Source organism: Cordyceps javanica, chromosome 6, assembly GCF_051103115.1.
Source record: "Cordyceps javanica chromosome 6, complete sequence".
NCBI lineage: Eukaryota > Fungi > Ascomycota > Sordariomycetes > Hypocreales > Cordycipitaceae > Cordyceps > Cordyceps javanica.
The window spans coordinates 687939-714988 of record NC_139300.1 but is presented as its reverse complement, the minus strand read 5'-3'; the positions used below and the strand labels follow the sequence as shown (position 1 = coordinate 714988).

General features: G+C 51.3%; 9 protein-coding genes across 9 annotated transcripts; 5 read left to right on the top strand and 4 right to left on the bottom strand.

The window, feature by feature from the left end:
• Positions 1-461: 461 nt before the first annotated feature.
• Positions 462-989, top strand: V2A60_008672 (uncharacterized protein; the record flags this gene model as incomplete). Its single annotated transcript, XM_083259944.1, has 1 exon — positions 462-989. The coding sequence occupies one exon, from the start codon at positions 462-464 to the stop codon at positions 987-989; it is 528 nt and encodes a 175-aa protein (XP_083116070.1).
• A 4027-nt stretch (positions 990-5016) lies between these two features.
• V2A60_008671 (uncharacterized protein) lies at positions 5017-5635 on the bottom strand (the record flags this gene model as incomplete). The annotated part of the gene is made up of 2 exons (XM_083259943.1): positions 5017-5385; positions 5495-5635. The coding sequence occupies 2 exons, from the start codon at positions 5633-5635 to the stop codon at positions 5017-5019; spliced, it is 510 nt and encodes a 169-aa protein (XP_083116069.1).
• A 3258-nt stretch (positions 5636-8893) lies between these two features.
• On the top strand, positions 8894-9548 carry V2A60_008670 (uncharacterized protein; the record flags this gene model as incomplete). The annotated part of the gene is made up of 3 exons (XM_083259942.1): positions 8894-9031; positions 9081-9127; positions 9239-9548. The coding sequence occupies 3 exons, from the start codon at positions 8894-8896 to the stop codon at positions 9546-9548; spliced, it is 495 nt and encodes a 164-aa protein (XP_083116068.1).
• A 1747-nt stretch (positions 9549-11295) lies between these two features.
• V2A60_008669 (uncharacterized protein) lies at positions 11296-13085 on the top strand (the record flags this gene model as incomplete). Its single annotated transcript, XM_083259941.1, has 4 exons — positions 11296-11691; positions 11745-12143; positions 12213-12931; positions 12992-13085. The coding sequence occupies 4 exons, from the start codon at positions 11296-11298 to the stop codon at positions 13083-13085; spliced, it is 1608 nt and encodes a 535-aa protein (XP_083116067.1).
• Positions 13086-14526: 1441 nt separating this feature from the next.
• On the top strand, positions 14527-14988 carry V2A60_008668 (uncharacterized protein; the record flags this gene model as incomplete). Its single annotated transcript, XM_083259940.1, has 2 exons — positions 14527-14752; positions 14801-14988. The coding sequence occupies 2 exons, from the start codon at positions 14527-14529 to the stop codon at positions 14986-14988; spliced, it is 414 nt and encodes a 137-aa protein (XP_083116066.1).
• Positions 14989-19222: 4234 nt separating this feature from the next.
• On the bottom strand, positions 19223-20098 carry V2A60_008667 (uncharacterized protein; the record flags this gene model as incomplete). The annotated part of the gene is made up of 2 exons (XM_083259939.1): positions 19223-19783; positions 19835-20098. The coding sequence occupies 2 exons, from the start codon at positions 20096-20098 to the stop codon at positions 19223-19225; spliced, it is 825 nt and encodes a 274-aa protein (XP_083116065.1).
• Positions 20099-20286: 188 nt separating this feature from the next.
• V2A60_008666 (uncharacterized protein) lies at positions 20287-20568 on the bottom strand (the record flags this gene model as incomplete). The annotated part of the gene is made up of 1 exon (XM_083259938.1): positions 20287-20568. The coding sequence occupies one exon, from the start codon at positions 20566-20568 to the stop codon at positions 20287-20289; it is 282 nt and encodes a 93-aa protein (XP_083116064.1).
• A 1582-nt stretch (positions 20569-22150) lies between these two features.
• On the bottom strand, positions 22151-23470 carry V2A60_008665 (uncharacterized protein; the record flags this gene model as incomplete). The annotated part of the gene is made up of 1 exon (XM_083259937.1): positions 22151-23470. One exon carries the CDS (start codon positions 23468-23470, stop codon positions 22151-22153), a length of 1320 nt encoding a protein of 439 aa, XP_083116063.1.
• Positions 23471-24020: 550 nt separating this feature from the next.
• Positions 24021-25950, top strand: V2A60_008664 (serine/threonine-protein kinase; the record flags this gene model as incomplete). The annotated part of the gene is made up of 2 exons (XM_083259936.1): positions 24021-24803; positions 24850-25950. 2 exons carry the CDS (start codon positions 24021-24023, stop codon positions 25948-25950), a joined length of 1884 nt encoding a protein of 627 aa, XP_083116062.1.
• Positions 25951-27050: the final 1100 nt, after the last annotated feature.

Sequence of the window (27050 nt, the reverse complement as noted above, 5' to 3'; positions counted from 1 at the left end):
CATTACGACCTTCGAAGACGATGTTGACCTATTGCAGCGGGTAGAAAATCATCTGCAAACCACTGGCGTACCAAGGAGAAAACAAATCGCTTTACATCAGCCTCGAGGTAGGAGACCAGATTCAGGTCCTATTGATGCTTCTGGTGCCTAGACTCGCACTATAATATTGATAGGCCTTGTACATAAGGCATCTATGCATTGCAGGGTAGACATTTTGTGCGTGGCTGGAAGTACTAGTACATCGAGTTGTCTTACAATACTTAGTATTAATACATCTAGATGCACAGATGTAGTGATATCAAGACTTGTACTGGGTACTCCATCTTTTCGACGCACTGGACAGACGTTTTGCCGTGCCCGGAAAAATATGACCTATATTGACGTCAGGTGCAACCGCTCAACGATCTTTCCCCTCTTGAACTATTTACCTTGTAACCCACTGACAAGCTGCTTTCAACGATATGGTTGACGAGGCGAACAAGCCAATCGTTCTTGCTTTAGGGCTCGGAGATGAAGAGCAGAAGTACTTGACGACAAACGTGTGGGCTGGTCTACTAACAAATCTACAAGCGAAAGCTAGCCTCAAACGCGCGACAACCACTCAGGAAGCCGAGTCACTCATGGATCAATACCCGAAGCCTCGCGGCATCCTCATCACAGATCCAGGCATCATTACGACCGAAAATAAACCCGTCACCCAGCGAGTGATCCGATACGTGGAGGCGGGCGGCACCGCAGTTTTTGGGGCAGTATTCAGTTCGTTGATTCGCCCACCGGACTTCGATCGGTATTTCGAGAAGAGTTGGTCCCTGCCGTGGAAAGCTGGCAGCTACTACCGCACCACTGTTATCCTGAACCGCTCGTCCCACGGACTCCCTGAATTCGACTTACCAGAGTCGTACAGCCAGAAGGCTGTTTACGTCAAAAATGTTCCTCGCACATCGCCCTGGTATCTCGGCGAGGTGGAGTCTGATATAATAGAATCTTAAACAGTCGAACGCCGAACGCATAAGAACACGCGCACAATATTTCTGGTGGGCAGATTGTCAAATTCCGGTTGCTCCCGGGTCATCTCAAGGTAGCGATCAACAGCGATGTGGCGAGAAGCTGCAAGCCACGGCGTACTCTAGGTACCTAATGCGTGGATGCCCATTTCGGCAAGTCCCCACCTGCTCCTTTGCTATCACTGTAGGATCAAGGCTGTTGGTGAGTCGACTCCGACAGGGCTGACTTTGCGCTAAGTCTGCCTAACATATTCTCAGGTTGACAAGTGGCTCAGTCTACGAACATGGCTTTCGCACAGTGTGTGTGGTTCCGCAAGAAACCATTTACTTACCAAGTTGAAGAACGGGTCAATTTGCCTTGAAATTCATTCCAACATACCTTGGTCCAAGTATAAATACTTCGAAGCCAGGTTTTTTGGTCGATGGAAGCAGGAAAATATACGCCAACGAATCTTTCACCAGAGTGTCCACCGATTTATTCCTACTCTGGCCGGTAACAAGATTTTGCAGTTGCTGACCTCGCATGGCACAGCCAGAATGCCACTTGGTACCAAACTGCTACTGACCAATTGGTCCAGAGCTTGCCACACCGGAAAAGGTTCAAAAGCCATTTGTACAAAAGAAAGCGCAGTGTTGAGGACCAAATGAAAACAAGAACAAATGGAGAGGCGCGAAGTGGGGGAGGAGGAAACTTGGAAGATGCGGCAATCAGTTGGGTTCCGGCCTACCATTGACGATGAAGGAATATCTAAGCCCACGAATGGCCGCGAGTAGAATTTAGTGCGAAATCAAACGTCTCGCAGCAATAATGCTTTTGACACAAGAGGTACAGAAACAAACCTTGGCAGTATGAGACAGGGTGCAGTCCTTCAACGAGATCCGCATCCGAAACCTGTTTTACTTGGAGCCAAGTCGAGATGGGAACTATCGTGTAACTCATACAGCCTGGCGCCAATGACTGATGAACAATGTCAGCATATTGACACTTTGATGCGGCTGCAACCCTACGGCATAATTCCTCTAGGAGGTGTCAGCCCCAAAGAAATACATTTGGGTGGCTCACTGACCGTGAACGAGAAATGGTGACACATTTCCTCTTCCAATTCAGTATCAGTTTACTGAGACTCACAGAGGTGATATCCCATGCTTTTGAGGAAGAATAGAACCGGCAGATGGACCAGGTTGAAAAGCGGGCATGGAGGTAGTGCAAGCGGCGATCGGTTAACTTGCCGCCGTAGCCGTACCACTATGTGGCTAGGCGGCACTTAAACGAACGGAATCATCCTTACGATCACCAAGAAAGACCCAGCCAGCCAGCCTACTCAGCCTACCAACTTCTCCCGAGTGTCCGATTTTCCATGTCTGTCGGGCAGCCTCAGATCTCTTCTACATTTTTGACGTGCCCAACTCATGCTTCTCGTGAGCATTGCACGCCTTGCTTCAGGCCCAGCGCTCCACGTTTTTGTACATTCTTGCACGTACCATCCTTGACTGCTTCTCGCAGTTCACTGGCAGCTTGATTTGTTTTACTCCTATGTAGTATTCGTATCCTCCGGTCAAGTTGTCATGGATTGACTCCGCTTTGACCGCACGCTACTCAACTTGCCCTTGGTTTATCTCCACATCTGTGTGGTAGGAGTCGGCTCTTGGACTGGCAGCGTTTTCTTTTTTTTTTTAAAAAAAAAAATAATAATTCATCTTTGTCTCTCATCCATTTGCTGTAATGATACTAAGCCGAACTTTAATTACCCCAGCACTTTGCCGCAGTGGGGGCGCGATAAATGCAAATCAGCTTTCCACGCCTGCCGTACCTGTCTGCTGCGATGGTTCCTGGAGCGGTGGTTCATAATGTATCAGTGATAGTGAGGGAATTGTCGGAAGAGGCTGATGAGAGCTTGGGTCCTGCATTCCCATGGCTTGGTTCTGTGCCCCTAGTTGCTGCCTGAGGTCCTCTAACCAACATCTCTGAGTCCTCATTTCGCGCTGGAGATACGTAACAACATTCGTGAGGATCTGGTTATCGTTGCGAAGCTGTTGGGATTCCCTCTGTAGCCTCTCCGTTTCTTTCCTGTGCTCATCTAGCTGGCGTCGTTGGTCTTCGGCGTAAACACTGACTTGTCGCAAACGTTCGTCGCTTTGCGCTCGCTCATTCTGCAGCAAAGCCCGCTCGCGCTGCAGCTGAGTATTACTCTGCGTAACGTAGGCTGCGAACTGCTCACAGAGCCGGCCATGGGCGCTGTCCTGATACTGAAGAGCATCCATCGTTAGAGGAGTAGGGCGAATGCCAGTGAACGAAGAACTGCCCAGGGTCCATCTTTTGTAGCTGTCCCGACATTGATGCGGCGCGAATTATGGATTGCCATCGGATAAGCCTCCTACTCCACTCTTCACGTAAGCATGCAACGAAACGTAGAGTGAGGAATGGCTGCTTTATGGGACAATGGGAGATGAGAGGCCGAGGCTAGGACGGCTCTCCGATACTTGGTGCATTGCCAGGATCGAGTTTATGCCGCAGGAGAGCATACCAAACCAAAGTAGCGCGGGTTTCAAGAAATAACGGTTATGTGTTCCGCACCTAGCAACTAAAGCCAATCACGCTAGTTCTGTGAATGCAGGCTGGTGGGGTACCTGTCGTCCACCCGATATAACAGGATTGGCTCTGATATCGGCTTCCTCTTTCTTGAGAACCTACATCGCCATCAGGAATGGACTTGCTGCGCTATCCCGCTGCGTGCCTACCATCGCGTTCAGATCTGGCAAGTTCATGCCCGCAGAGCAGTGCTGCGTAACGTGCCGAAGCAAGAATGCATCCCAGTAGGCAAAAGTAATAGGATGTTTGCTTTGTCATATGTATCGGTAAGCCGTCTGATGTTCCTTTCCAAGGCCAGACCACGCTTCTTCACAGCGACGGAATGATGCATAGCTTGAGCAGCCAAAAATGGGTCAAGGTGGAGGGTTACATTCTGCTCTCTAGGGTCACAGTCGAGAAAAGACTGTCCTTTATACATGGTCGCAGAATATAGGTAGGAGGCCCGCACCAGAGAGCAGAAAGCCGCGACTGATGCGAGCCGAGCATGGGCGGCCGCAGTATGCGCCACGGGATGGTGAAGAGTACATAATCACTACTCATGGCAAAAGTAGAGTTCCTACGACGGGCGTTCGCAGCGTACGGGGGAGTGGGCTGCGGAAAATTGCTCATGTCGATTTAGCAGGTAGAAAGCTACTACTCATGTAAAGTGTGGAATACCCCTGCGCCGGGCCTTCATAGCATACGGCGGGGGCGGCAGAAAGACACTACTCATGCCAAGAGTTGGAAACCGCTACGGAAGGAGCTCGTAGCGCACGGTGGGGGTGGGCAGCACAAAAATGCTCGTCAGTTCAGCGACAGGCATGGGGGGCCGGTAGCAAGAAACTGCTCATACCACGTGTGGGACACCCCTGCGCCAGGCGATCGCAGCGGACGGCAGGGAAGATGGTAAGAATGAGTGAGCAAGATACCTCTGCACAATCCTGCGGTAGTTGAGTAACAGGTCCGAAGCGAGGCCGCTGGAGAAAAGGAGCACCTTCAGCGCTAAAAAAGAGGAAACATGCAAACAACTACCGGTACAGTAGGAGGCCATCAGGCCGTGGCCGGAGTTTTGCTGTTACGCAGTGTAGTCGTTTGACATAGAACCAGGATTTGGGTATTACCGTGCCCGGTAGCGGAGAGTGCCTAGAAGTTGTAGTCCATCCCGCTTAGTCTTGCAATCAATTCAGCTTTTGATCTCGTGCAGTTCTTTCTAGAGATGGGCCAATGGAAGTGGAAAGCGGTAAAGACAGGGTCATCACGACCACATCAAAGGGAATGCTGCGACACAGAAAAGGGCGAGTTGAGTCCGTTCTTCATTCAAATACTGGAAAGATACTGCTCTAAATTGAGACACGCTAAGCTGCGTCGGTCGGCCTCTATTAGTTGGCGTACGTACACAACTCGGTCGTCTGGCGACGGCTCGATCAATGACGTTCTCCCATATCAGCTTTTCCAAATCCATCGAAGCAATCTCCGGTGCATCTGAGAGCCCGTTTCTTCAAGTTGCATCTTGATCATCTGATCAACCATGACTGGATCGTCGTCCAGGTGGCCTTTCAGTTTTTCCGCCCCTTCCCCGAAGCCTTTGAAGACCACACAATTTTCACTCCCCACGTCCTGTATATCTGCGCTGTCGCTCTCGGTGGAGCCCATGCTCATTGCCACGGTTTCGTCGTCGGAGACTTCGTCGTCGGAGACTTCATCATCTTGTGGGTAGCGCACCGAAACCTTCCGGGCATTATGGTGTGCCGAGGCGTATTTCCGGCACAGGCGCACGCGGGGTGCTTGCCCGGTTCTGTCGTATTCCTCAAGCTATAGCGTAGTCAGCGATATGTCTACGTCGTGGTCTCTGGGCACCTACTAGCCCATTTATATCTGGAAAAGCCAGGCCTCGAGGACAATGCTTCACAATGTGCCATACACCGTGCGTTGGATCCTCTTGAATGACGATCACGCGAATATTACCCTTTAGCCCTAACTGCTGAGCTTTGCCCCGAAGACTGGGGCCGCGCTTGCGGACGGCCTCTTTCTGCCGCCTGGAGTGCCTCGTCAGGACTGTCATCTCGTAACATGAAATTTGCGCCACGAATCAACGACGTGGTGTACTTCAATTTAAGACGGCGTCTCTCGCGCGAATATATTATTCTGCTCAAAAGTAGCTTCCTCTCAAGATACGTTGTAGTAAAACTTCACTACCACCAAAGTTCTGATCTTAAATAAAAAATGAGTTAAAAATTCAACTTAAGTAATGGAATTCTCTATTACACTAAAAGGCAGAATAAATGTCCCTTTTCTGGTAGTTAACTTATTAAAAAGTGGGTAGGTCTTCTTTTAGCGGATAGAGCCCTCAGGTACATTATACCAGCGTGATGTTTCCGAGCAAAATTAGAACATAAAAGCAGAGACGAAATAAATAACTAATACCAAAAAAAAAAACTTCCATTTTGGTAGCCTCTTTCTTCTGCATCGCCAAAAACTGATTTTGCCACATAGGAGTAATAATTAGTGTAGATGTGCACTGAGTAACAGCCAAGTTCGACTGCCTATTTCGACTGATGAAGTCTTAGATACCAAGTGGGTGCTTGGCGGCGCTTCACGGTAGCCTAGAATGGCTGCCAACTACTATTCTTAGTTAGCTAAAAAAGGGACATTAGTTTCGCCTTTCTCTGTACTTGAGTTACGATGGTTTTTTATCAAGATTCGGCGGTTTATGGAGGTTTTGTGATGCATGCATGCTTTTTTACTATGTTGCCGATTTGAGAACAGAGTGTGGGGACCGGAAGCTACTCTTGCGCAGAACAATAGACGGCAGCAATGTCCGTTATCCAATCCGTTACTGGGTCACGAAGAAAGGCAGATATTTCCGATTGTCCAGGATGGCGTTGGACTTCCTGGCGATTCAGCCAGTGTCAGCCGAACGTGAGAGGCTATTTTCAGCAGCTGGCAAGATGATCTCGGCATTGCGTACAGAACTGGATGCCGGGATTATCGGTATCTGTCAAGTTTCACGTTCTTGGCATCATGCCGGTCTTGTCAAGGACCTGGATCCGTTGCTTCACTCGCATGTTGAGACTCAGCTAGATGGAGTTCACGCGACTCTTAGCGACAATGAACGAACACTTGCTGAGTCCAAGTGTTTACTGGACGGCGAGGACAGCACCAGCGAGGGAGGTGATATAGCTACAGCAGCCGGAAGAGGAGCTAGTGACAAATTGTGAAAATGAGGCCGACGGTGAAAAGTCCCAAAAGTGTACTTGTACATACATGTGAACATCCACTCCACTCAACTTGGAAATTCTGGACATCCATCAATTTGAGGTCTGGTTCGAAGCACATCCACGCGACTTGGTCCAAATGTGGATGGATATTATCCACTTTGTCCCGCCTCCTCATTATTCCGAATCAAGGCTTCAATTATTGCGTCTCCTTCTTTCATGTCGTCGGGTGTCACTTGAAAATGTCAACAATGAATGAATACACCTGTAGGACGACTTACTCTTCAGGCCATAACTTGACTGAAAGTTCTCTCGAGATCCCCACGGCTCAATGGCTAAAGTGTAGCGTGTAGCGCCCGAGTAAGATTCAATGGCCCCCTGCTCAGCAGCCACGATTGATGATGGTTTGGGCTCGGTTATGAGAGGATGGGGCGGAAGCCCGAACATCCCTAGAACCACTGCCGTCGTTCCCTCTTCGGCATTTACATCTCCAGTATACCCCAAACATCCTTCTCCAACTTTCAAGAAAACAACAGGTGCCTCTGTTGAATCTGTGACTGAATCACCAGCAGTATTATTCTGCGCCAGAGTAGCTTCCGGTCCCCACACTCTGTTCTCAAATCGGCAACATAGTAAAAAAGCATGCATGCATCACAAAACCTCCATAAACCGCCGAATCTTGATAAAAAACCATCGTAACTTGAGTAATAGAGAATTCCATTACTTAAGTTGAATTTTTAACTTTTTTTTTATTTAATATCAGAACTTTGGTGGTGGTGAAATTTTACTACAACGTATCTTGAGAGGAAGGTACTTTTGAGCAGAATAATACCTCCTCGATACAGAGAAAGGCGAAAAGAGTGTAGAAAGGCGAAAAGAGTGTAGAAAGGCGAAAAGAGTGTAGAAAGGCGAAAAGAGTGTAGAAAGGCGAAAAGAGTGTAGAAAGGCGAAAAGAGTGTAGAAAGGCGAAAAGAGTGTAGAAAGGCGAAAAGAGTGTCCCTCTTTTGGCTAATAGTGACAGCCATTTTTGGGCTGTGGAGTAGCGCCGCTAGGTACCGATCAGGTACCCACGACTTAGCATTAGTAGATGAAGAAATTAAAGACACATATGCAGAAATGGAACAAATGCACAATTAATTTTAGAAAATTGATTCTCGATTATGGATGCCTCTTTCCCCGCATCGCCAGAAGTAGCCTCTATGATAGAGGAGTAATACCGTAAAAACCGTTATGGGTGTCGCGGGTTTAGCTACATAACAATTTTAGTGGGTGTCAGTTTAGGCTACTCCCTGTAGAGCCAGAAACAGCGGGCATGTGTTCCCCACCCTCTAACTAAAACTCACTAAAAGCACTAGCGACACCCGGGTTTACGGTACCTGGTGTAGATGTGTAAAAGCAATGGTTGATTTCGACCGCCTATTTCCACTGTTGAAAGTCTTGGCTACTGAGTGGGTACCTAGCGGCGCTACGTTGGTGCCTAAAATGACTGCGACTACTATTTTACTTGCTAAGAAAGGGACACTCGTTTCGCCTTCGTGTGTAGCACCATCGGTGTACAGGCGTTCTCAGGCATACGGTTCGTTCGACGCGGATGGGGAGTAAATGTCAATGTAGCTCGGCCTGCTCTGGGTGTTAGGAGAGGGGCACAGAGGCGTCTGCATTGTTTTTGCTGATTTTTCTGCCCAATACGACGCCAGGATTCGGGCTGCAGGCTTCAGGGCCTTTCTCTAGCAGGATCAGTGATGTCTACATGTCAGAGAAGCTGGGGCCGAGGTAGGCAGAGCGATGAGACCGGCCGCTTAAGAACGGTACAATCATACAATCTTGTCATGCCCGTGCTCAGCTGCATAAGTACCGGTATATAATATTTAATGTGAAAGCAATAATAGCTTTTTGGCGGTTGATGCATTCTTTCTTCAGCCTTTTCGAAATGCGATTATGGAGGGGGACCGAACATATCGGGAGCTACTGCACGGTTCGACGATACGAAGCATAAACTGGCTACCTGAGCACCCTGACGATCCAGAAAAGGCTGAGCACATCCATCGTACTTAAATTTGACGTCCGTGATAGAGTGGCAGCAGAGTGGCCTCCCCACCAGCAGGATGATAAACCGTAGAACCGAGCGAAGGCTCAAGTCGATATACCTTACGACGCAGGCCCTGAGCATAGCCATACTAGGACTCACGATTGCCATGCTGACCAGTCACTCATATCAAAGGGCGGGCATCTTTCGTTTGACGGTACAGAGACACAAAGTTTTTCATTTTCATCTCACTGAATATCGTATAGTTTGACAGCGGTCTCGATAACGATGTGACGACGACTCTGGGTTCTATGTATGTATGCTCCAGCGCGGCCTCGACGACCCGTTGCGTCTACTACTCTACCTTCATGTATTTGGCTGTTGTTGTGATGTTATGTTTTGTTATAAGCTCGGTTCTCAATAGTCTTCTGGTCGTCAAATCTAGTGAGGCGCAAATTCGCATTGCTACAGCTGCCTTCGCCTTCCGGGCCGGCGGCTGTGCATTCCTCTCCATGGCGTTGGTTTTCGTGCTTGACAGTTACTTCTCCGCGCTGAGCGCGCTCAAGCCAGACGCAGACGGCAAAATCCAGGCAGGGCTGGTTTTCTGGAGTAACAGCGTGGTCAACGTTACATTTGCGGTAGTATTGCTGGCCAGCGATATTGTGTATCGTAAAGCCACCCAAAACTGGGCTTGGTCAGGCGCGCACTACACGATCACGGGGAGCGCCGCCTAGGCTACCACGAGAGGAACCGGTAGGAGTCAGGCCGGTATGAAGAGCGCGAGAAAACAATCACGCTTGACTCCAGCATCCATAGACCAGCTTTGCAATACAATTCTCATTACGTGCAGATGCACAATGCACAAGAACAGTATCTCTGCTGGGCCCTTGATGCCGAGCAGTTTTTCGAGCAAGAAGGGCCGAACATCTTACGGTTAGGGTTGCTCGGGTATCATGTATGCTGCACAGAAGCAGTCTCATGTGTATCAGCTCGTAATCAGTCGGTAGTGGAGCCCAAGAGTCATATTTCATATTCAGTTGCACTGTGGTCATGCTCAGGGGAATCCTGGACCGAGTCAGCCTTCCATCACAACGCCAGTGCTGCGGACCTCGTCAACTTACCGGGCGTGCTGGATCCTACTTAGGTCCACTACCGCGACATGGGCCTTTGGAAGTATTCTTCAACTGACCAGAAGCTGCCTCTCTTCTGCGACATCTCTTGGTAACATGTACCCTTCCGCCACATAGACCGCCAGATGCCTGTCCCTGTGACTGGATCCAAGACATTGGTCGGCATGCCGTGCTAGATGGGTACGGAAAGGCACAAGTGCGGCGTGCCAAGAAAAAGCTTTGTGAAATATGTCCAGACGCCTCACTTCTCCCAGGTACAGTATCGATGCTGCAAAACAAGTGGGAGTAGCTGTCACAGACGACGAAATTGATGTAGTACGGCTCGTGCAGCGCCACCTCAGCCATGACTCAGCCGGTCGATGTTTAGTGATCCACGGAGCGTCTACGTAGCCAGCGGGCGTGCTGAACTGAACTAAACATCTTATGAGGAGGTGATAGGTGCATCAGTGAGCTAAGTGGTGGTGCGCTATGGATGGAGACTCTATAGGGCTGCTTAGTGGCCTAAGGTCACTGGGCCAGGACCATATCCTCAACAACATCTGCCGCAATACTTGGCGTCTCGGAGACGCAGAGACCCAGCAAATTCAGGGACAGCATGCACGAAAAAGGCGCGAAGTACCACCTGACCCCACCTAAATGTGAAATGAGAGGGAAAATTGTCCCAGCGCTTTACACTCCTCACAGCAAGTCAACAAAGTCAATAGACATCATGCCACTGCGCAGGGCGCGTACAGCAGGTTTTGCGCCGGTGTCGCCAGTGCAGTCATCAATAAAGGATGATTCCATTAGCCGAATTGCAATGCAATTTGGGGTAACGAGTCTGGAAGTGCGGTCACATCTTGACGGTGTGGCGGATTCCACGTGGACGTTGTTAGCGAGGGTAAACAATCCGCCCCCATGGAGCATCTTCATCGAGAAGCTGGATGGTAGAGTATCGTCAAGAGACTCGCAGTCTCGCAAAGGGCTGACCTCGAGAAGCGACGCACCATCGATCCGTGAGGTGAAGAGGGCGTTGAATGACGCCGTCGAGCAAGATAAACAAGGTCATTTGTCGACCGTACCGAGCACAGCTCGAGCGAATTCACGTCATGACCTACGTGCTTCGAGGCCAGCCCAGTCTCTCTACAATGACTTCTCGAACAATACTCGAGCATTGCGCCCGCCCGAGCATGATTACATACAGGATTTTGGAGCTCAACCTAACGCAGAAAGTCGTTCAAATACTGAGCGCGCGCCTACCCTACAAGTGGAGAGTTTCATTCCGTCTACGGCATCGTCCAGAGTCAACCGCTCGCCTCCGTCACTGGTACTGAGACTGATACGACACCATGCTGAGGAAGCTTCCGTGAGAATGGACGAAATCAAGGTTCCGGCAGTTGCCCTCGCAGAAACGATGGAAGAGATCGATGCGCGACTACGAGACTGCTTCCAACGTTTTCGCAGTCTCCGACCGACCGACGCCGATCAAAGTATTCAGGATGACATTATACGACATGCTGGCGAGCGGAGGATGCTTGAGGTTGATGGTCTTCGAGATGCCGAAATTATATACGAGGAACAGACCGCATCTGTTCTTCAAAAGTTATCAGATCAGTTAATAACAGCACTCGGGTCAGCTGTTGTTAAGCAGTCACTGCAAAACATCGGTCCTCAAAACATCAAGTATATCCCGGATGATTTGCTCAATGGAGCCCTCCCAATTCTAGAAACTGCGCAATCAAGAGTCATGTCTGGTTCGCGAGATGAGGTAAGCTATCTACCGCGCATTCGTAGCTTCGAAAGTTAATCTAGGGCTGAAAGAATCAACCAATCGAGAGTGTGCTCGAACCACTCCACAATGGTGCATGTCATTCACCCGACGACACAGCGCAACGCTCACGGAACAAACGACACCGGGAAGGCTCGAGTGACGACGAGGATAGAGGGGAAAAGAGACGCACTGTAGTCAACAGTCAAGCAAGTGCAGATATTGCAAGTGTGCAAGGCGGGGATACTTGTCTCGGCGAAGGGGCCGAGCACGATTCATCGGAAAAGGAGATGATCCGAAGGAGAGGCCGCAATTTGCTGAAAAAGAGCAAAGAACTGGCCGCCAAGGCGCGGGTGTTCGTCGCCACGGTCTACTGGGATCCGGTACACAAACGTCATCGCGTCGCGGCGGGGTTGCCCGAAGGGCAGACCATCCCAGACCTCAATAGACTTGTATGTAGTGACCAGGCCACTATCTGGAATGACAGAATGGTCGAGAAAGAATACCACTAACGAACGAAGGTTGCGGAAGAATTAGCTGGGAATCAGCCTGAACACGAAGTGCAGCGGGAAGAAGTGCGCGCAGGACGACAGTCACTGAGGCGTAGCGCCGGACTACGCCAAACAAGAGCCCACGGCACAGCGAGTCACGACGTCCGTACAGCCAGTGAAGGAATGCCAGAAGCAGAGATCACGAATGGCAGTGACAATGGCAGTGACAACGGCAGTGACAATGGCAGTGACAACGGCAGTGACAATGGCAGTGACAATGGCAGTGACAATGGCAGTGACAATGGCAGTGACAATGGCAGTGATGTCAGTTACGACTATTCTTCTAACGTCGAACCGCCGAGCGGTCCCGTCGTGACACAGAATGAATGGATGATTCACCAAGTCAAGACGCGGCTTTTCACGAGCGCCGAGTCGGTCGAACAATGCTGGAGATGGATAGAGGAGGACCAAATCCTCAGATATCTGGCACTCAAAAACAAAAAGACTGCTGAATGGAGCGTTCTAATTGACCATATTAACTTCAACATCAGGATGAAGGAGGTCGTGGAGGTGAGGGGGAGTGTGAAGTCGTTGCGCGTGCATCTGGTCATGGAGAAGAATTACGCAATCTTGAATCAGGATGAAACACCTCAGGGGGATGTCATGGTGGTCTTCAAGACGGAGGAAATCACGCGTCGATTCCTAAGATTCTGTCATGAAAGGAGTATGACTGTTGTTGAGCAGGAGCCGTGAGCATATCCCACATACCTCTCAATGTCACTTTAGTGAGCTAACATGTTCTTACGCAGACCAGTCATGGTCAACTTATGGCGAAACATGGAGTCCGCAATGCTCTTGCCGACCGGGGACCAATACGCCGACAAGATAGGAGCTTCTTCCTGATCTAATTTGATGGATAGCTGACTGGTCAGACACACTGTCATGCTGCGCCTACCTCGCGCACCTCTCCGGTCGTCTCGGTGAAATGATCTAGGTGATTCACCAGCAGAACTGCGAAAACTGCGAAGGTCTAACCACAGGGAAGCGGCTGGAGAAATGTTTTGACATCAGTCAAACATGCAAGCAAAATCTTTGAGCGCTTGCATAAGTTTTAGAAACCATTTTCAAAGTCGAGGCCGTCAGAAGGATAGCGGAGAGGAGAGCGCAGTTAGCTAGCGTGACAGACGGCTTGCGTGATATTGATCGATGTCTCACTGGGCTCGATTCTCGGGCGGGTTCCCGAGCATGGACCTGGTTTGTGTATGCAATCGTCACAGTACCCCCAATGATATACACTCGAGACGATCAAAATACTGTGACCTTGGCTGAGATGTAGAATATTGATGTACCTATCTTGCTTGAATGGGGCACCACGAAGTCCCAGGTAGCTAGACCGCTAGCCACTGTGCTCCGGCTGCTCCCCACAACTCCTCTGGCCTGTCACTATTTACGAAGATTGGGCCAATGATATGAGGTTAAGCACTGCTCTCGAAAATTTATTTGCTTTTTTTGCGGCCGGTTGCGCTGGCTACGCGTTGTGTGTCGCGCGACCTTGGCAGCACGAAATGCGAGTACCGAATGTCAATAACTACCCTAAAACCGCCATCCACGAATCGTGCAGGTGGTTAAGGCGCTCGATTATCAAGAGCGCAGGGGAGTTTATCCATTCGAACCCATGAAGTCAGAGCTCGTAAGAGGTCTACTGCCAAACACTCCTGGTCACCACGTGGCTTGAAGGTTCTTGGAGCAGCCTCATGGGAATCAACACGTCGCCAGCGCTAGCGGCATTTGGTGGCACAGGCGCCATGCCGTTGAGCGAACGTTATATTGATGGGAAAAGCATGATCATGGTTGACCAAAACCTCGGCTTTGCGTTTTCGAGCTTCTTGCTCACTCCACGTTCGCACGTCCTTGGCTTGGGGCTCTCTCCTTATTCTGTCCACAAATGACTCCATAGCTCTGCCCTCCGCACAACCTAGTTGTTCTGGCCTCGCTTCCCAGAGCGGATCTTGGCTTCAGGCTGATGCGGCTGCTCACCAAAGACCTTTCTATCCAAGCACCTCCAGAAAATGCTGTCAAATGCTCAGCTTCTCCGCGCGGCGTAGTTGGGCCAAAATCGACTCGTGGTCTAGCTTTCCTGCATATTTTCTGAAAGTAGATAGCAACTTTGTGTTTCATCTGAAGTCTGCTCCGCCTGTTTCGCGGCCCGAAGCCAGACATCCAGACGCTGACTTCACATATGTACTATATAATATTGATATTACTGTTCATAATATTTGAATACATGTCTGTCTGTTAGACTACATGTTTCAAGCTTACGGGCATCTAGAAAGTCAAGATCATGATGGATGCAGTAGACCTTGTATCGTATCTGACAGAGGAAGAGGCAAAAGCCGTTTTGCTCTTTCTCTGCAGAGATGACGAGACTTGCCAGACCATCGACTCTCTTACAACAACGCTACGTGAAGCGAATCGCACATCTAACACGACTTCGGCCGTGATATGCGTAAGGTGTGAGAAGGCTTTCACGCTGAAAGACAATGGCAACGAGGCTTGCATATATCATAAAGGTCTGCATTCGTTTGGACCCCATGTCGATACCCACTGACTCCCCTTAGGCAGACTGGAGCCCGATTACGACTCGGACTTCTGGGCCGACTATGACGAGAAGGTGTGCGGCGATGTAGACACAAAGAGCAATCGTAAGGATTATCCCGATGGCTTTTATTGGAGCTGTTGCGGGGAGCTTGGCTCGGAAGACGGCTGTAGGACCGGCGACCATCAGGCCGATCCAACAGCGGCGTGATCGCATGTGGAAGCATTTTATGTAGCATCAAGGAGGCACATGGAATGGACATTTAGATTATATAAAGTCAAATTCCAACCAGCTTCTAAGTAGGTATTTGTTTTTGCACACAGCACAAGGAAGGGACACAGATGTCATAGGTTCCCTCGTTTCCATACACCGGGAAGCGCCTCTAAGGCTTCTTCTCGGATCCACGACATGATATCTGGGCCTTCGGCATTTTCGTCTTGTCGGTGAAAATTAGTATCAACCGAACCATCCGCCTGTTCATATGACATCTTGTGGCCTCCTGTCCGAATCCCTTCCTCGAACTTATCTGCCAGATTGCGAAGATGCATTCGTAGCTTCAGTTGGCTCTGGACCTCAAGCTCGACTGCGTAGTTGCCTTTGAGCGCGTCTTCCGCATTGCGTTGATATCGATTGGCAATGCGCGTCATGTAGTGACGCTGCTCCGTTGCAGTCTAGCGAGAGCTTCCCGAAGCTTCTATCCGATCCCTCTAGATAGAGAAGAAGTCCCTCTGAAGAATCGCATTTTCAACAGCAACGAGCTGGCCGACCAGGTCACTAAGGAAGACGCGAGAATGCCGGTGGGAGACAGCCTCCCGACATTGTCCTATTGCAAGCGTCATACGCGTAGACTATTGTGAGGCCGAGTTGGTACCGAACATGCTGGTAGCCTGTCGCAGGCCCTGGAGATGAGATTCCAGGACGTCAAGGGCCGGATACTGTGGCCTATGCAGCCCGCCGCCAGCACCCGTCTTGAGGCCTTCCGCGCCGATCCGTCGGCCGTAAGAATGCCCACGCCAAGCAGCGGTCCAAAGCAAAGGCTTCGTAGTTGTCCATGGCCAAATTCGGAAAACTGTGCAGATAACGAGAAAGCAATATTTCGCCCATCTCGCGTCAGAATTATGAAATGTCCACCGGCGTATTGCGTGTATGTCTCACCAAGTCGTTCATGGTTCTCGAGGGGGAACATGGCAGCCTTCGTTGTCTTTCCGCGTGTAGGGTTTCGATCAGTTTATCGATGCGAACGGTCGTTTCCAGGGCGAGTGTAGTATTTGCAACTGGCCGCAGCCTTTGACATCTCCATGATAATGGCGCGATGGCTACAGACCTCGTGAGCTGATGCCGCATAGGGCGCGTGCTGTACAAATAACCACTGTCTATGTCATCACTAACAGCCGAACAGGGACGCGAAAAGGCTGATCCATGGGAATTCTCCATGATTGAGGAGCTCGTGATGTGGATGATTACACGTACTCACAGTTTCCGGTCCGCGATCGGGTTAGGTGAAAGGCGGTTTGCGAAGTCGAGTAGCTGCTGGTAAGTAACTACTGCTGGTGTAGAGGGACAGTTGAAGGACAGTGCTCGTATTAACATGGTTTCAAATTCCATATAGGCAACAAAATTTAATGGCCCTTTGGGGCTTCACATATACCATCTCTGAGCCTCTGTCGCATTGCTTTCGCTAGCTGCGTTGCAGCCTGTGCGCGGTGTTCTCTTTTGCGGGATTCCCATTCTTTGATTAAGCGCTTCGAATTTGCGGCATCCGCTTCGCTGATGAGGGAAGGCTCCCAGACTACCCAGAAGTATCTTTTCCCATCTATCATTTCTTCCCCTATCACCTCCTCCACGGGCCAGTCCGTCATTGAAGGGCGGGCGGCCTGGTCGTCGGAGTCATTATTCCTCGCGGTGTCGCCGTTGGGTTTCATCGGGCTGGCAAGATACGACGCAGATGTTGGAAGTTGGACGCGCACCACTTGTTAGGTAGCTTCAGCGATCTTTGTAGTCGACTCCGATCGGCGTTCGTCGATGCCAGTCACGCTATAGATCGGCCCTTACGGCGTCTCAGCACTGAGGCATATGGTTTAGCGGCGCAGCATGTGGCCTCTTTGCAGGTTTGGAATGGAACAACGGCTCTGCTGTATCATGCACTGGCGACGAGAGTTCGTACATACTATATAGGTACCTATGTATTAATATTAATATTAATAAATATCAATACCTACAAAAGGCGAAACAGATGTCCTTTTTCGTGTTGCATAAAATAATGGTTAGCAGCCATTCCGGGCTGCCGCGTAGCGTCGCTAGGTAACCACTGCGTACCTCGAACTTTTAGCGGAAATCGGCAGTGGAAGGCAGTTCTGGCTCTACACATTCACACCCACTTGTCATTCTTAGTGCCTGTAGGCAGCAGAAAGCTGATGCTTATGCATGGCGTGAGATCGCAGCGATGTTCGGTGCGCGGCATAGAGCAACGGGTCAATGGGGTAGAAAACCACCGCCCATACCATGGTTGAGCTGAGTAGCCGGCGTGCGTAGCATAACCAGCAAAAAGACACTGCTGATGATGGCAGGCCAGCACTACAATCGCAGCGTGTTCCGTGGGTTGGTGGAGCAGCAAGCTACCAGTTCACGCTGAGGATACATCAGCAGCCAGCGTTCACAGCATGTGCTAAGAGTTGTTGGGCGGCAGAAGCCGCTGCTCATGCTAGTCCCAGCACCAGGTACTCACGACATATTCCATGAGTTGATGGGGGAGGAAAGCCGCTGCTCATGTCCAGAGTGGGACCCCAGCGGGGGCAACATGCACAGCCAAAAAACGCTGCCCATCTACCAGGTCGATGACATCGACTGCGCGGACATCCACTGAAACCCCAAATCCTAACCGAGCTAGAATACATTCGTGGAGCAGGACGACTGGAAACAATGCCTCATTTGGGATTACGCGGACGACCTTCTGTATACGCCATGCGATAAGCCGTCTTCCGTTGGCCGCTCGCCCCCAAGCCGCTGACGATTGCAGGCCACATCTTCCGCAGAAGTTGTTGTGGTTGGTAGGAAGCGAGAGGCACCAAGCCGGCGCCGAAGTGCCCCGCGTGTAGGATTGGCATCACCCTGGCGTTACGTAGTCCCGGCAAGACCTACGTCCCCCTTACGAGAGTACGTCGAGGTGGAATCCGGAAGCGGCCGAGACGCGTGGGAGCCGCAGCCGCGAAGGGCCGCCTCTCTGACAGTCCAGCGTTAGCGGATGGGCAGCAAAACCCAGAGTATTTCTCTTCTAGAGACATAGTCCCATATTCGATGAATTCGCTGCTTCTGGTTCTGTTGATTGCCTCTTGTTCGGTTGTCGCTTCTCTTGCGGCGTCCAGGTTGGCCACAGGTTGCTTTTCGATTCAAGCACTTGTTGGCCAATTGTCAGTTTTAGCGGACATTCGCGAGTATGCGGAAACCAGTTGAGTGCTGGTCCAGGCAAGAAAGTGAATCCGTAAAGCCAGGGGCCCACGAACGTGGCTCACAGTGTGCTGCTGGCAGCGACCGTAGGCTTCCCCCGCAAGGCTGTGAGCGATTTGCTGCGACCAACCGCGTAATTAGAAATCTGCTACCGCCGCTGCCTCGCTTGACGCCGTGGACATTGTCGCTTTGGCTGCATGACAGCCCGCTTGGTTTTTCTAGCTGGGCAATTGCTCGCTTGAACTAGTACTCCTTCAACACTTTCGAGGGGACTTGCTCGACATTGTATGACACTGTCTGATATGCCGAAGGTACTTGATAAAAGAACCTGCCTGGCAGAATGTGGGAAGATCGCCTTTTGATTAGAAATGTGGATTGATGACCGCTGGGCAATGCAAGCAGACAAGCTGGATCGGAGGTTCTTCAACACGCCATTACTGTAGTCCCAATGGGGTTCCGCAAGCCGATAGATGACAAGTAGACACATGCACACGCCGTCTAATCATCGAGCCAGTTTAACAATTAGCCCTTCCGCATTCGCGTGCCAGCAGTGGGAAAACCTCGTGGGAAAACCACTGCTGAAGGGCAGAGTATATAGAAAGCTAAATCGAATTCGCCTCCACCAAATCATTTTACGAGTCAATCGACGAATTAGCCGGATTCATTGTCAGCAAAAAAAAACAATATCCAAGTCAAAAGCGTCCCTAGTCTCGTTCCTAGTCTCGCCCCTAGCCTCCTTGCCAAAGGCAAAGGCTAGACAGTTCTCTGCATATCAGCCAGGCTCTTCCTAAGCCCTTGTGCTGTGGCCGAGAGCCTCTCCCGGTGAAGCCTCTGAGGATCAGGCTCTGAGCCTATGCGCTCCAATTCTTCGTCAGACATCTGTGAAACCGAATTTGGACAGAACGCTCTCGGAAGAGGCGAAATGATATGCCGCTCTACTACCTGTCGGGCGACGTTGTCGACGAACGTTTTGCGAGCCACCTGCAGATCAGATTAGCAGCTAGTCCTTGACGATTACCAAAGTAAAACGTGCTTTGTAGTAGGACTCGAGCTCTGTTAGCGCCTCTTTGCATGCTTTATCATCCATGTCAACCGTAATCCTTGCCTCAATCGCGGACATGAACCGGTTAATGTCGTCTTGGTGGTTACTGATGTGAAGCTTGCCCCCCCACTCATGTTCGGTCACTTCACTCACGGCGGAACGCATCGCCACCTTCTGAGCATCCAGTCTCGATTTCTGAACGTTATCAGTGTAATAGTGATTGTAGGTCATAGGGCCGCCTTGCTCGTCATCGATGAGCTTGCGAAGCTCGGCCAATGCCTCAGCCTCACCATTTTCGAGCCAATCCTGCAGAATCAACCGAACCTCACCCCGCAATTTCTCCTCAGGGACAAGCCGTTTGACGGCGAGTTCGACCCATTGCAGTGCTATCGTCATGATCTTTCGGACATGATCTTCCGCCATGGTGCTCCATCGGCGTGATTGCTCGTGAAAGAGCTCCGAGAGAAGGGCAGAATTATTGTTACCCGGCAGTTCACGACCTCTAGTCCGACGGTAGGCCTATTCGCATGCGTTACAACTGATTACATCTGGAACATAGGAAAGACATACCTCTTTCACCCATTGCATCATTTCTGCTTTACTCACAATGAGCTCGGCTGTTTCGTTGATTGACTCGTGATCTGATCTGGAGGACCGCGAACGCGATCCGACCTTCCTCCTCTGCCCATGATCGCGCATGTTATCTGAGAAGTCTGTGTTCACTTCTTGTACCCGGGCGCGAAGCCTGGACACTCCATTATCGGCAAAGAATTCAGCGTCAACACTATGGTAGCTGCCATCCAATGCTGCTTGAATTAGCTCGTAGAGCCTCATGCTCAAGCTAGTCATGAACGATCGGATGTGTCCAACGGTTGGGCGTGCTTGTCCTATCGATTTTAAGTCCGTACCTGTCGCAGCAAGTTTCTTCTTGATTTCTTCTCGGACTTTTGGCAGCTCCTTTTCAATGTGAGTATCAAGGAGGTCCTGAAGAAATCTTCGCAGATTTTCTACTCCCACCCGACTCATATCAAGCTTTGGCTTGCCCAAGTCGGCGATGCGAAGAAGCGCTGCTCTCGTCTGGACCGTATATACATAGATATTCCTTCGTTAAGCTCAGAAGGGCTGGGGTTTTTGATCAAGAAGAAGCCGAGCTTAAGTTTTATGGTGTCTTCGTTCTTAGCAACGAGAGCTATTCTGCTTTCTGCGCCCTCGTTGATCAAGTCTGGTTTGGTAATGATTCCGACAGTCCGCTCGCCCTCAGGGTCATGCTTCCTGGCCAGTTTTATAATGGCCTGGTTCGCCATGTCGTTGCTTGCTTGCAGGACGGCAAGAATAATTGTTCGTGACTCTCGAGATATGTGGCCACCATATTGTGAATTGCGTCGATATCCTCGTCAGTTTGCTCCTCGTTGGCAACAGAAATGAGCATGCGCACTCTTCACGTCGTGCGGCAGTTCGAAGCGGGCGTCGACTCGTGGCAAATTGTATCCTCAAACATGATGTCTCTTCTTTTGGTACAATTTTTGCTCGTTTAGACATGCACGCTCCCCGACACGCCCCAAATCCAGCCACATGCTTCTCGACTCAGGTGCTGGACACCGGCGGCGACGCGTACCCTGGGCTGCCAGGGTGCCCGGCCTTGTGCCTCCTGGCAGCGAGAGCTCTACGGGCTTGTACCTCGACGCGGTAGCTGATTGGACGTGCACGTTGGTACAATGCAAAACGAATCGACCGGCACATGCCTTCAACTTCCACGGAGTTATCGTCCCCTGGACCCCGCATTATCGTAAGCAGCGGTTCCTCGTACCTTTGGATGTTTCCTCCCTGCGTTGCCCCAGCCAGATCCGCGGCGTCGTGAACGTGAATGTGTCACTAGATTCATCCCTTTTTTTATTTTTGGAAGACTGCTTACCTCGTGCATTTCTACCCGATCAAAATTGGCTAACGCAAACCAATGATCATGCAGCGTTACGCGCCCATGTCCCCTGCCGGCACAAAACGGCTGGTCGCGGGGCGGCTGCCGGGTAGCTTCGTTCCAGTATTGTTTTAGTGTGAAAGGGTGTACTGTTCGCCAACCAATGAGAGGCTGACATTTCGCTGCGAATGGCGCCACTGGGTGCTGTGAAAGCAGCCAGCGATTGTAATCAGCGACCGCGGCCCCGTACATAGCGCTAGGAGGTCACCGCTCACGAGGAACACGCAATGAGGAACAGGGTGTTTATGATGCTCGACGCGGCTGCTGAAACAAGCCTTTAAACTGACATGCACAATTACCTTCGGTGATTGGCCGTTCAGGTCACATTCTTGGTCGCGCCGAAGGGTCCTCTACTGGTACCACTCTGAGCTTCCTGTTAACCGCCCAACTGGAAGCAAGCGTCATCCCTACCTTCGCCTCTTTGGACTGTGCTGGATGTGGTCGCAGGTCGCGACGCTAGCGAGCCTACCGACTCGTACTCGCCAAGTGAACAGAAAGTACGAGATGCGATCCTCTGGCGGCGAAAAGAAACTGCGATGGCCCAAACGTCGGCCGAAAATCGCATCTTCTTACTCGAACATCAACGTGGAAAGTTTTCACCGTGTGCTCCAGCCAGCTGCGCGCCGCTGGCCGTGCTCAGCTTGTGCTCAAGCCTGCTCGCTGGCGTTAGTGGCATCTCTTAATTGCTAGTTGCTCCAGCCAGTAAAGCGATATTTGGTGCCAGATCTGAGAGATCTTATAGATTTGTCTATATATAGCTCGATTTCAATGCTTCCAGGCTTCACCAGGCGACCGGATAGATGAACACGGTTCGAAAGAGGAGAGACCCAACCCGCCATCGCAGATGGGCGATCAATCATAGGGATATGATATAGCTCTCAAATTTCTGGTTATTCAATGCTTTGCAATGCTCATGCAACTCGTCGTCTCTTTGAACGGCGAGACTCGCTCCCCGAGCTTCCCATGTCGTCCGCTGTCGTCGCGCTGACTGTAGCTCCGCGCTCGTTCTGCACGCTCTTAGCCACTTTCGCACGTCCAGCTACATCGCGCTGCACTCTACGAGCAGAACGGCGATTGGTAGGCCCAGGTGAACCTTGGGCAGCCTCGGTCGGTACCTTTCGCGACTCGATCGAGGTGTCAGACAGGCCAGACATTTCGACTCCGCGAGACTGGCGGTTGTATATATCGTTCGCCTCTTCGGCCGCAGGGCTATCCGTTCCATCCGTTGAGTCCGCTCTCGGGGCACGGATCATATTTTGCTGCGCTGCAGGAGCCTCCAAAGGCGATATTTGGCGGAGTTCGTCAACTCTGAGGCTCTCGGCCTGAGCCTTTCTCACCGCTGCGATCGCACTCTCCTGCGACCCAGACGGGTTCGGAAAACCAAGCCGATCTGCCGTATGATTTTCGAGCTTGGATTCCCACCCGCGAAGCAGATGATGCCAGCTGATGACGTTCAACGAGCTCAGCTTGTCGCGTGCCAGCCTCGGAAGCCACTCGTAAAGATTCACGAGATCCCGTTGATAATCCAAGGTAGATTGTTGGATCGTAGAAGAGGAGAGCCTGTTGTGTTCCCAGCGCTCGACTAACTGACTCAGTGCCATCTCTCCAAGATCGCGAGGCTTCCATTTTACTGGCCGGGGGTTTGCCGGAAGACGGGCTTCGGCGGCGGCAAGACATGGAAGCAATACGGGCTTCTCCATCCGCGTAATATGTCGACATTCCCACACCAGCTCCATATAGAATAGGCTTTCAGGGATCCCTCCCGGGCTGCCACACTCCCACTTCGCCTGTTTCCCCGGGCCTGTAGCAGGCCATGTGGAGATCCAGATGCCATGGTCTCGCCATTGCTTGACGACCCAGTCACGGGCTTCTGTATTCGGGATTTCCAGGTTTTGGTAAAGTCCGACGTCCATGAATGTCCTGTTCCATTCCTCGCTCAGTTGATTTTTCCGTAATTCGATGTGGTAAGCAAACCACTTTTGGGGTGTTTCGTTGAGCCCGTCGCTTTCAGGTGTGTCTTGGTCTCTGGAAACCGGCGATGGCTCGCGTCGAGGATCGATGCTTTGGTACGATGGAGGTGGGTCTAGGCTTCGAGGTATGTCAAAGCTTCGAGGTATGTCAAAGCTTCGAGGTATGTCAGAGCTTCGAGGTATGCCAGAGCTTCGAGGTATGTCAGAGCTTCGAGGCGAAGCAGGGCCTCGTAAGAAATTGTTACAGAAGCTTGTCCACATGGCGATGTGATTTTATGAATGTGTCAATGAGAGAGCGACAATTGGGACACGCTCGTCCGTGGCGTAGTGATCACTGATCCCCGCACAGTGTCGCACTGTACCTGGACGTGACCCAGGGGAGGATGTGGGGTGTGCCTCGTCGGCCAACTCATCACAGAGTTGGGCTAGTGTGAAAGCTCTCGGCGGCTAGCGGAACAAACGATGAAGGACCACGCCGAAACTGACCTGAAGCAAGCCTTCTGGACTCTGGACGTCGCTGCATCCAATCGATCTAAGCTTTTTGCGCTATTCTGTTGCGTGATCGTCGTGGGCCGCTCCTTCCGTGCTGTCGACTGTGGAGAAGCTAGGCACAGCCGTGCTGGATAGAGAACTCATTGCCAATGGCTCATTCGAGCATCTCTTCGGACGGTACAGGCGCTGTCTGGCTGCTCTCCTGATGGAACTACTCTGTCTCGTCTCCTCGCGTTCATAATAGGGACCTCATCCCCGTCGCAGGCCCGCAAACTTATCCACTACTGCATCGTTTGCCTTCTTTGAACAACATCTCGAAATGGTTCGACGGAATGTGCTCTTCTCGTTGGTGCCTGGGAATTCGGCAGCAACCGAGATTGTCAAATTCGACTCGAATCGACACTTAGTCCAAGAGGGGAAGCAAGTCTTGGACCTCGGCCACTACATTTCTGAAGCCACGGGTAACGGAGCTCGTTGTATTGCAACAATAGGTCGCGACGGGGACATTGCTGTTCCGCCGAGGTGGTCCAACGTTTCCAGGATTCATTACGCCTTCATGGTCGGAGCGACCGGGCACTGCATCACATTCGTCGACATGTCGGGCAACGCCTCGGACCAAGCATACGATAGCAAGGGCAACTCCCAAGAGCCGAGGTCTAGCAGCCCCCGGCAGGCTGATAGTAGCACTGGCCTTTGCAAGATCGAAATTCGCATTAATGGCTTCAACGAATCGAAAACGGCCGTATTCAAAATTCTCTGGCGCTACCCCGCGGCAGAGCTTGCTTCAGCTCTGCAGGCCTGGAGTAGGGCTGAACTGCCGAGACAACCCAAGCTGGCTGACACGCAAGTATGGCCTGGCAGGGAGTATTGCACGGGAGTTCGAGATGAATCGGTTCCCGCGACCGATCAGCAGATCAGAATCGGCGATCTCGACGAGTTTAAGTTGGCAACAGAGCCAATTGCACGCGGCGCCTTTGGAGCCGTGTACAAAGCATGCAACCCTTCGGGACTGGTTGTCGCGGTGAAAATTCAGAAGCCCCGCGATCGCCTGCAATGGCAATATCTCGATCGGGAGCGGAAGATACTGCTCAAGTTGCGCCATGTATGTCTGTTCTAGCCTGCAGCTTTATTCATGCTAACAAGCACAGCCCAATATCGTCGAACATTTTGGAGACAAAGTTGACCGCCCGCGGTGTGCGCTTTTTTTTATGAGCTTGCAGAATGGCAGCTTGGAAGACCTGGTGGAAAAGCGGCCCAGGCCAATAGAGGTCACTAATGAGTTGCTCGCGCACATGGCCTACCATGATATTTTGAAGGGCCTTGACTACCTCCACAGCAACGGTCTCATTCACCGAGACTTGAAGCCTGGGAATGTTCTCTATACTTTGAAAAACAATCGCCCGTTCTTCTGTCTTGCCGATTTCGGGATTACCAACTCCGAGTGCTCTGCAAGTACCTTCTGTGGCACTCTGGAGTTCATGGCGCCGGAAGTTTTTTACCACGAGAAACAGACAGTCGCTGTGGATATGTGGTCTCTGCTCATGACTGTCCTTAGGACCCTTGACCTGGCCAACTATCGCTCTCGCAAGTTCCACGATTACCCGAGCTTCCTGAAATGGGTTGTTTTCACCATCTCAAACCACTGGGACTTTCTGGGGGGTGTTCATGAGCTAGCCGTCATCGACAGTCGCAAACGTGCGACCGCAGCCCAGATGCTGGTCAAAAACTTCCAGGGCGATGGACTGACAACAGCCAAGCAGAAGGTTCCAGAGCTGCGGCCCGTGAAGGCCCCCAACATCAGAGACCTCCTGAAGCGAACCTTGCGATCTGAGCCGACAATTGTTTCTGCAGGAAATCACCGTGCTCCTCTGCAAGCAATTGCCCCCAACCGGCCGGCAACAAGGAAGGACCTTTGTGGAGCGAAGGTTGTGCCATTGGCTCAGCCCTTGTGCGTGCCGGCGAAGCCGGCCTTTTCCGCAAAGGTGCCGCAAAAAAGAAATTTGTTCATTAACGATAATGAGGGGCGAGGCAGCAAGAGAAAGGTCGTTCCGGTGGAAACTGTGACGTACAAGCATCCGGCTGCACGAGAGTACTCCTCCCCACCACAAGCGAGCTTGGTCGGCCGGAGATCCCGTGTGCCCGACGGCGTCCGCAAGCGTAAGACGCGGAAGAAGGAGTGGCGGGCCGGGTCAAATGCGGATGTCTGGTTCAAGGAAGTGTACAAAATTCCCGGTGCCTTTCCGGCGTAAACCTGGTGATGGCATTATCAGAAATTTGCCGAGATTCTCCTGTGCTCGTTTGCCGCGTACTTTTTTCCTCATTCATCGAGCCTATTCCAGTTGACAGTTTATGTATTTGTTCTTGTTCGGTCTAGCTCCGCACCTAATGCTCTCTTATGTGGCTGCTGTGATAGGACAGCCTTGCCTGCCTAGTTGTTTCTCGACTTGCGCGGTGACTACACGAACCCTCTCCTTTGCGAAGCTAACCTGCACACAACTCCACGAACCACTGCCGGCACGGGTAGACTGAGTGGCTTGTCCGGTCGTGACACGAGTTGTAATACAATCAATGATTACTCAGATTTGCGTCAGACTCTCCCAACATGGATATTACGACATGTACGATGGGAAGGCAGCGTTTTCTCTACGTACAATCAATGTCGACACGAACTCTGTCCAGGCGCGCGGCTTCTGCATCCGCCGTCTGCGTAGCGAAGGACACACGGAACCACGAATCTATTGAGAAGAGGATGAGAAGCTGGTCAAACAGGCACGTAGCACATAGAAATATGTAGCAGGAAGAACGTGGAACCACGAGCAAGAGTGAGACCCAAGTACGGGCAGACTCTGTAGGCCCGGACATCGACATTAACGCGACAACTACCTACGTAGAGAGAAACTATAGCTGCAATATGTAGGTAAATACAGCACGAAATCAGTAGCAGCTATATTACGTACCTTTCCATTGCTAATTCCATCAAGCCGACCGACAATGTCAATATCAAACACTGGGACAAAATCCAGCAACTGAGCAGGCCGCCTGGCACTTGCCGAACGCAAGATTGCAGGCAACGACTGCGGGCGCCGCCGTTGCGCCCGCTGTGGCGCCCCAGGTCGCGCCAGCGGCGGCGTAGCAAGCCATCACAACCGCGGAGCATCCAGCTTGGCAAACACCATATGCCAGTGGCCCAGCTGTCGCTAGCCCAACAAGGAGTGGGAGGATAATTTTCTGGTCGCGCATGATCTCACTGTCGAGTTTGTGAAGTAGAAATTGGTTGGGAGTGGACTGGTCGTCCGTTCACAAGCCGCGAATATATGCGCTGGGTCCCGGGGCGCTGTTCTAGGTTTGA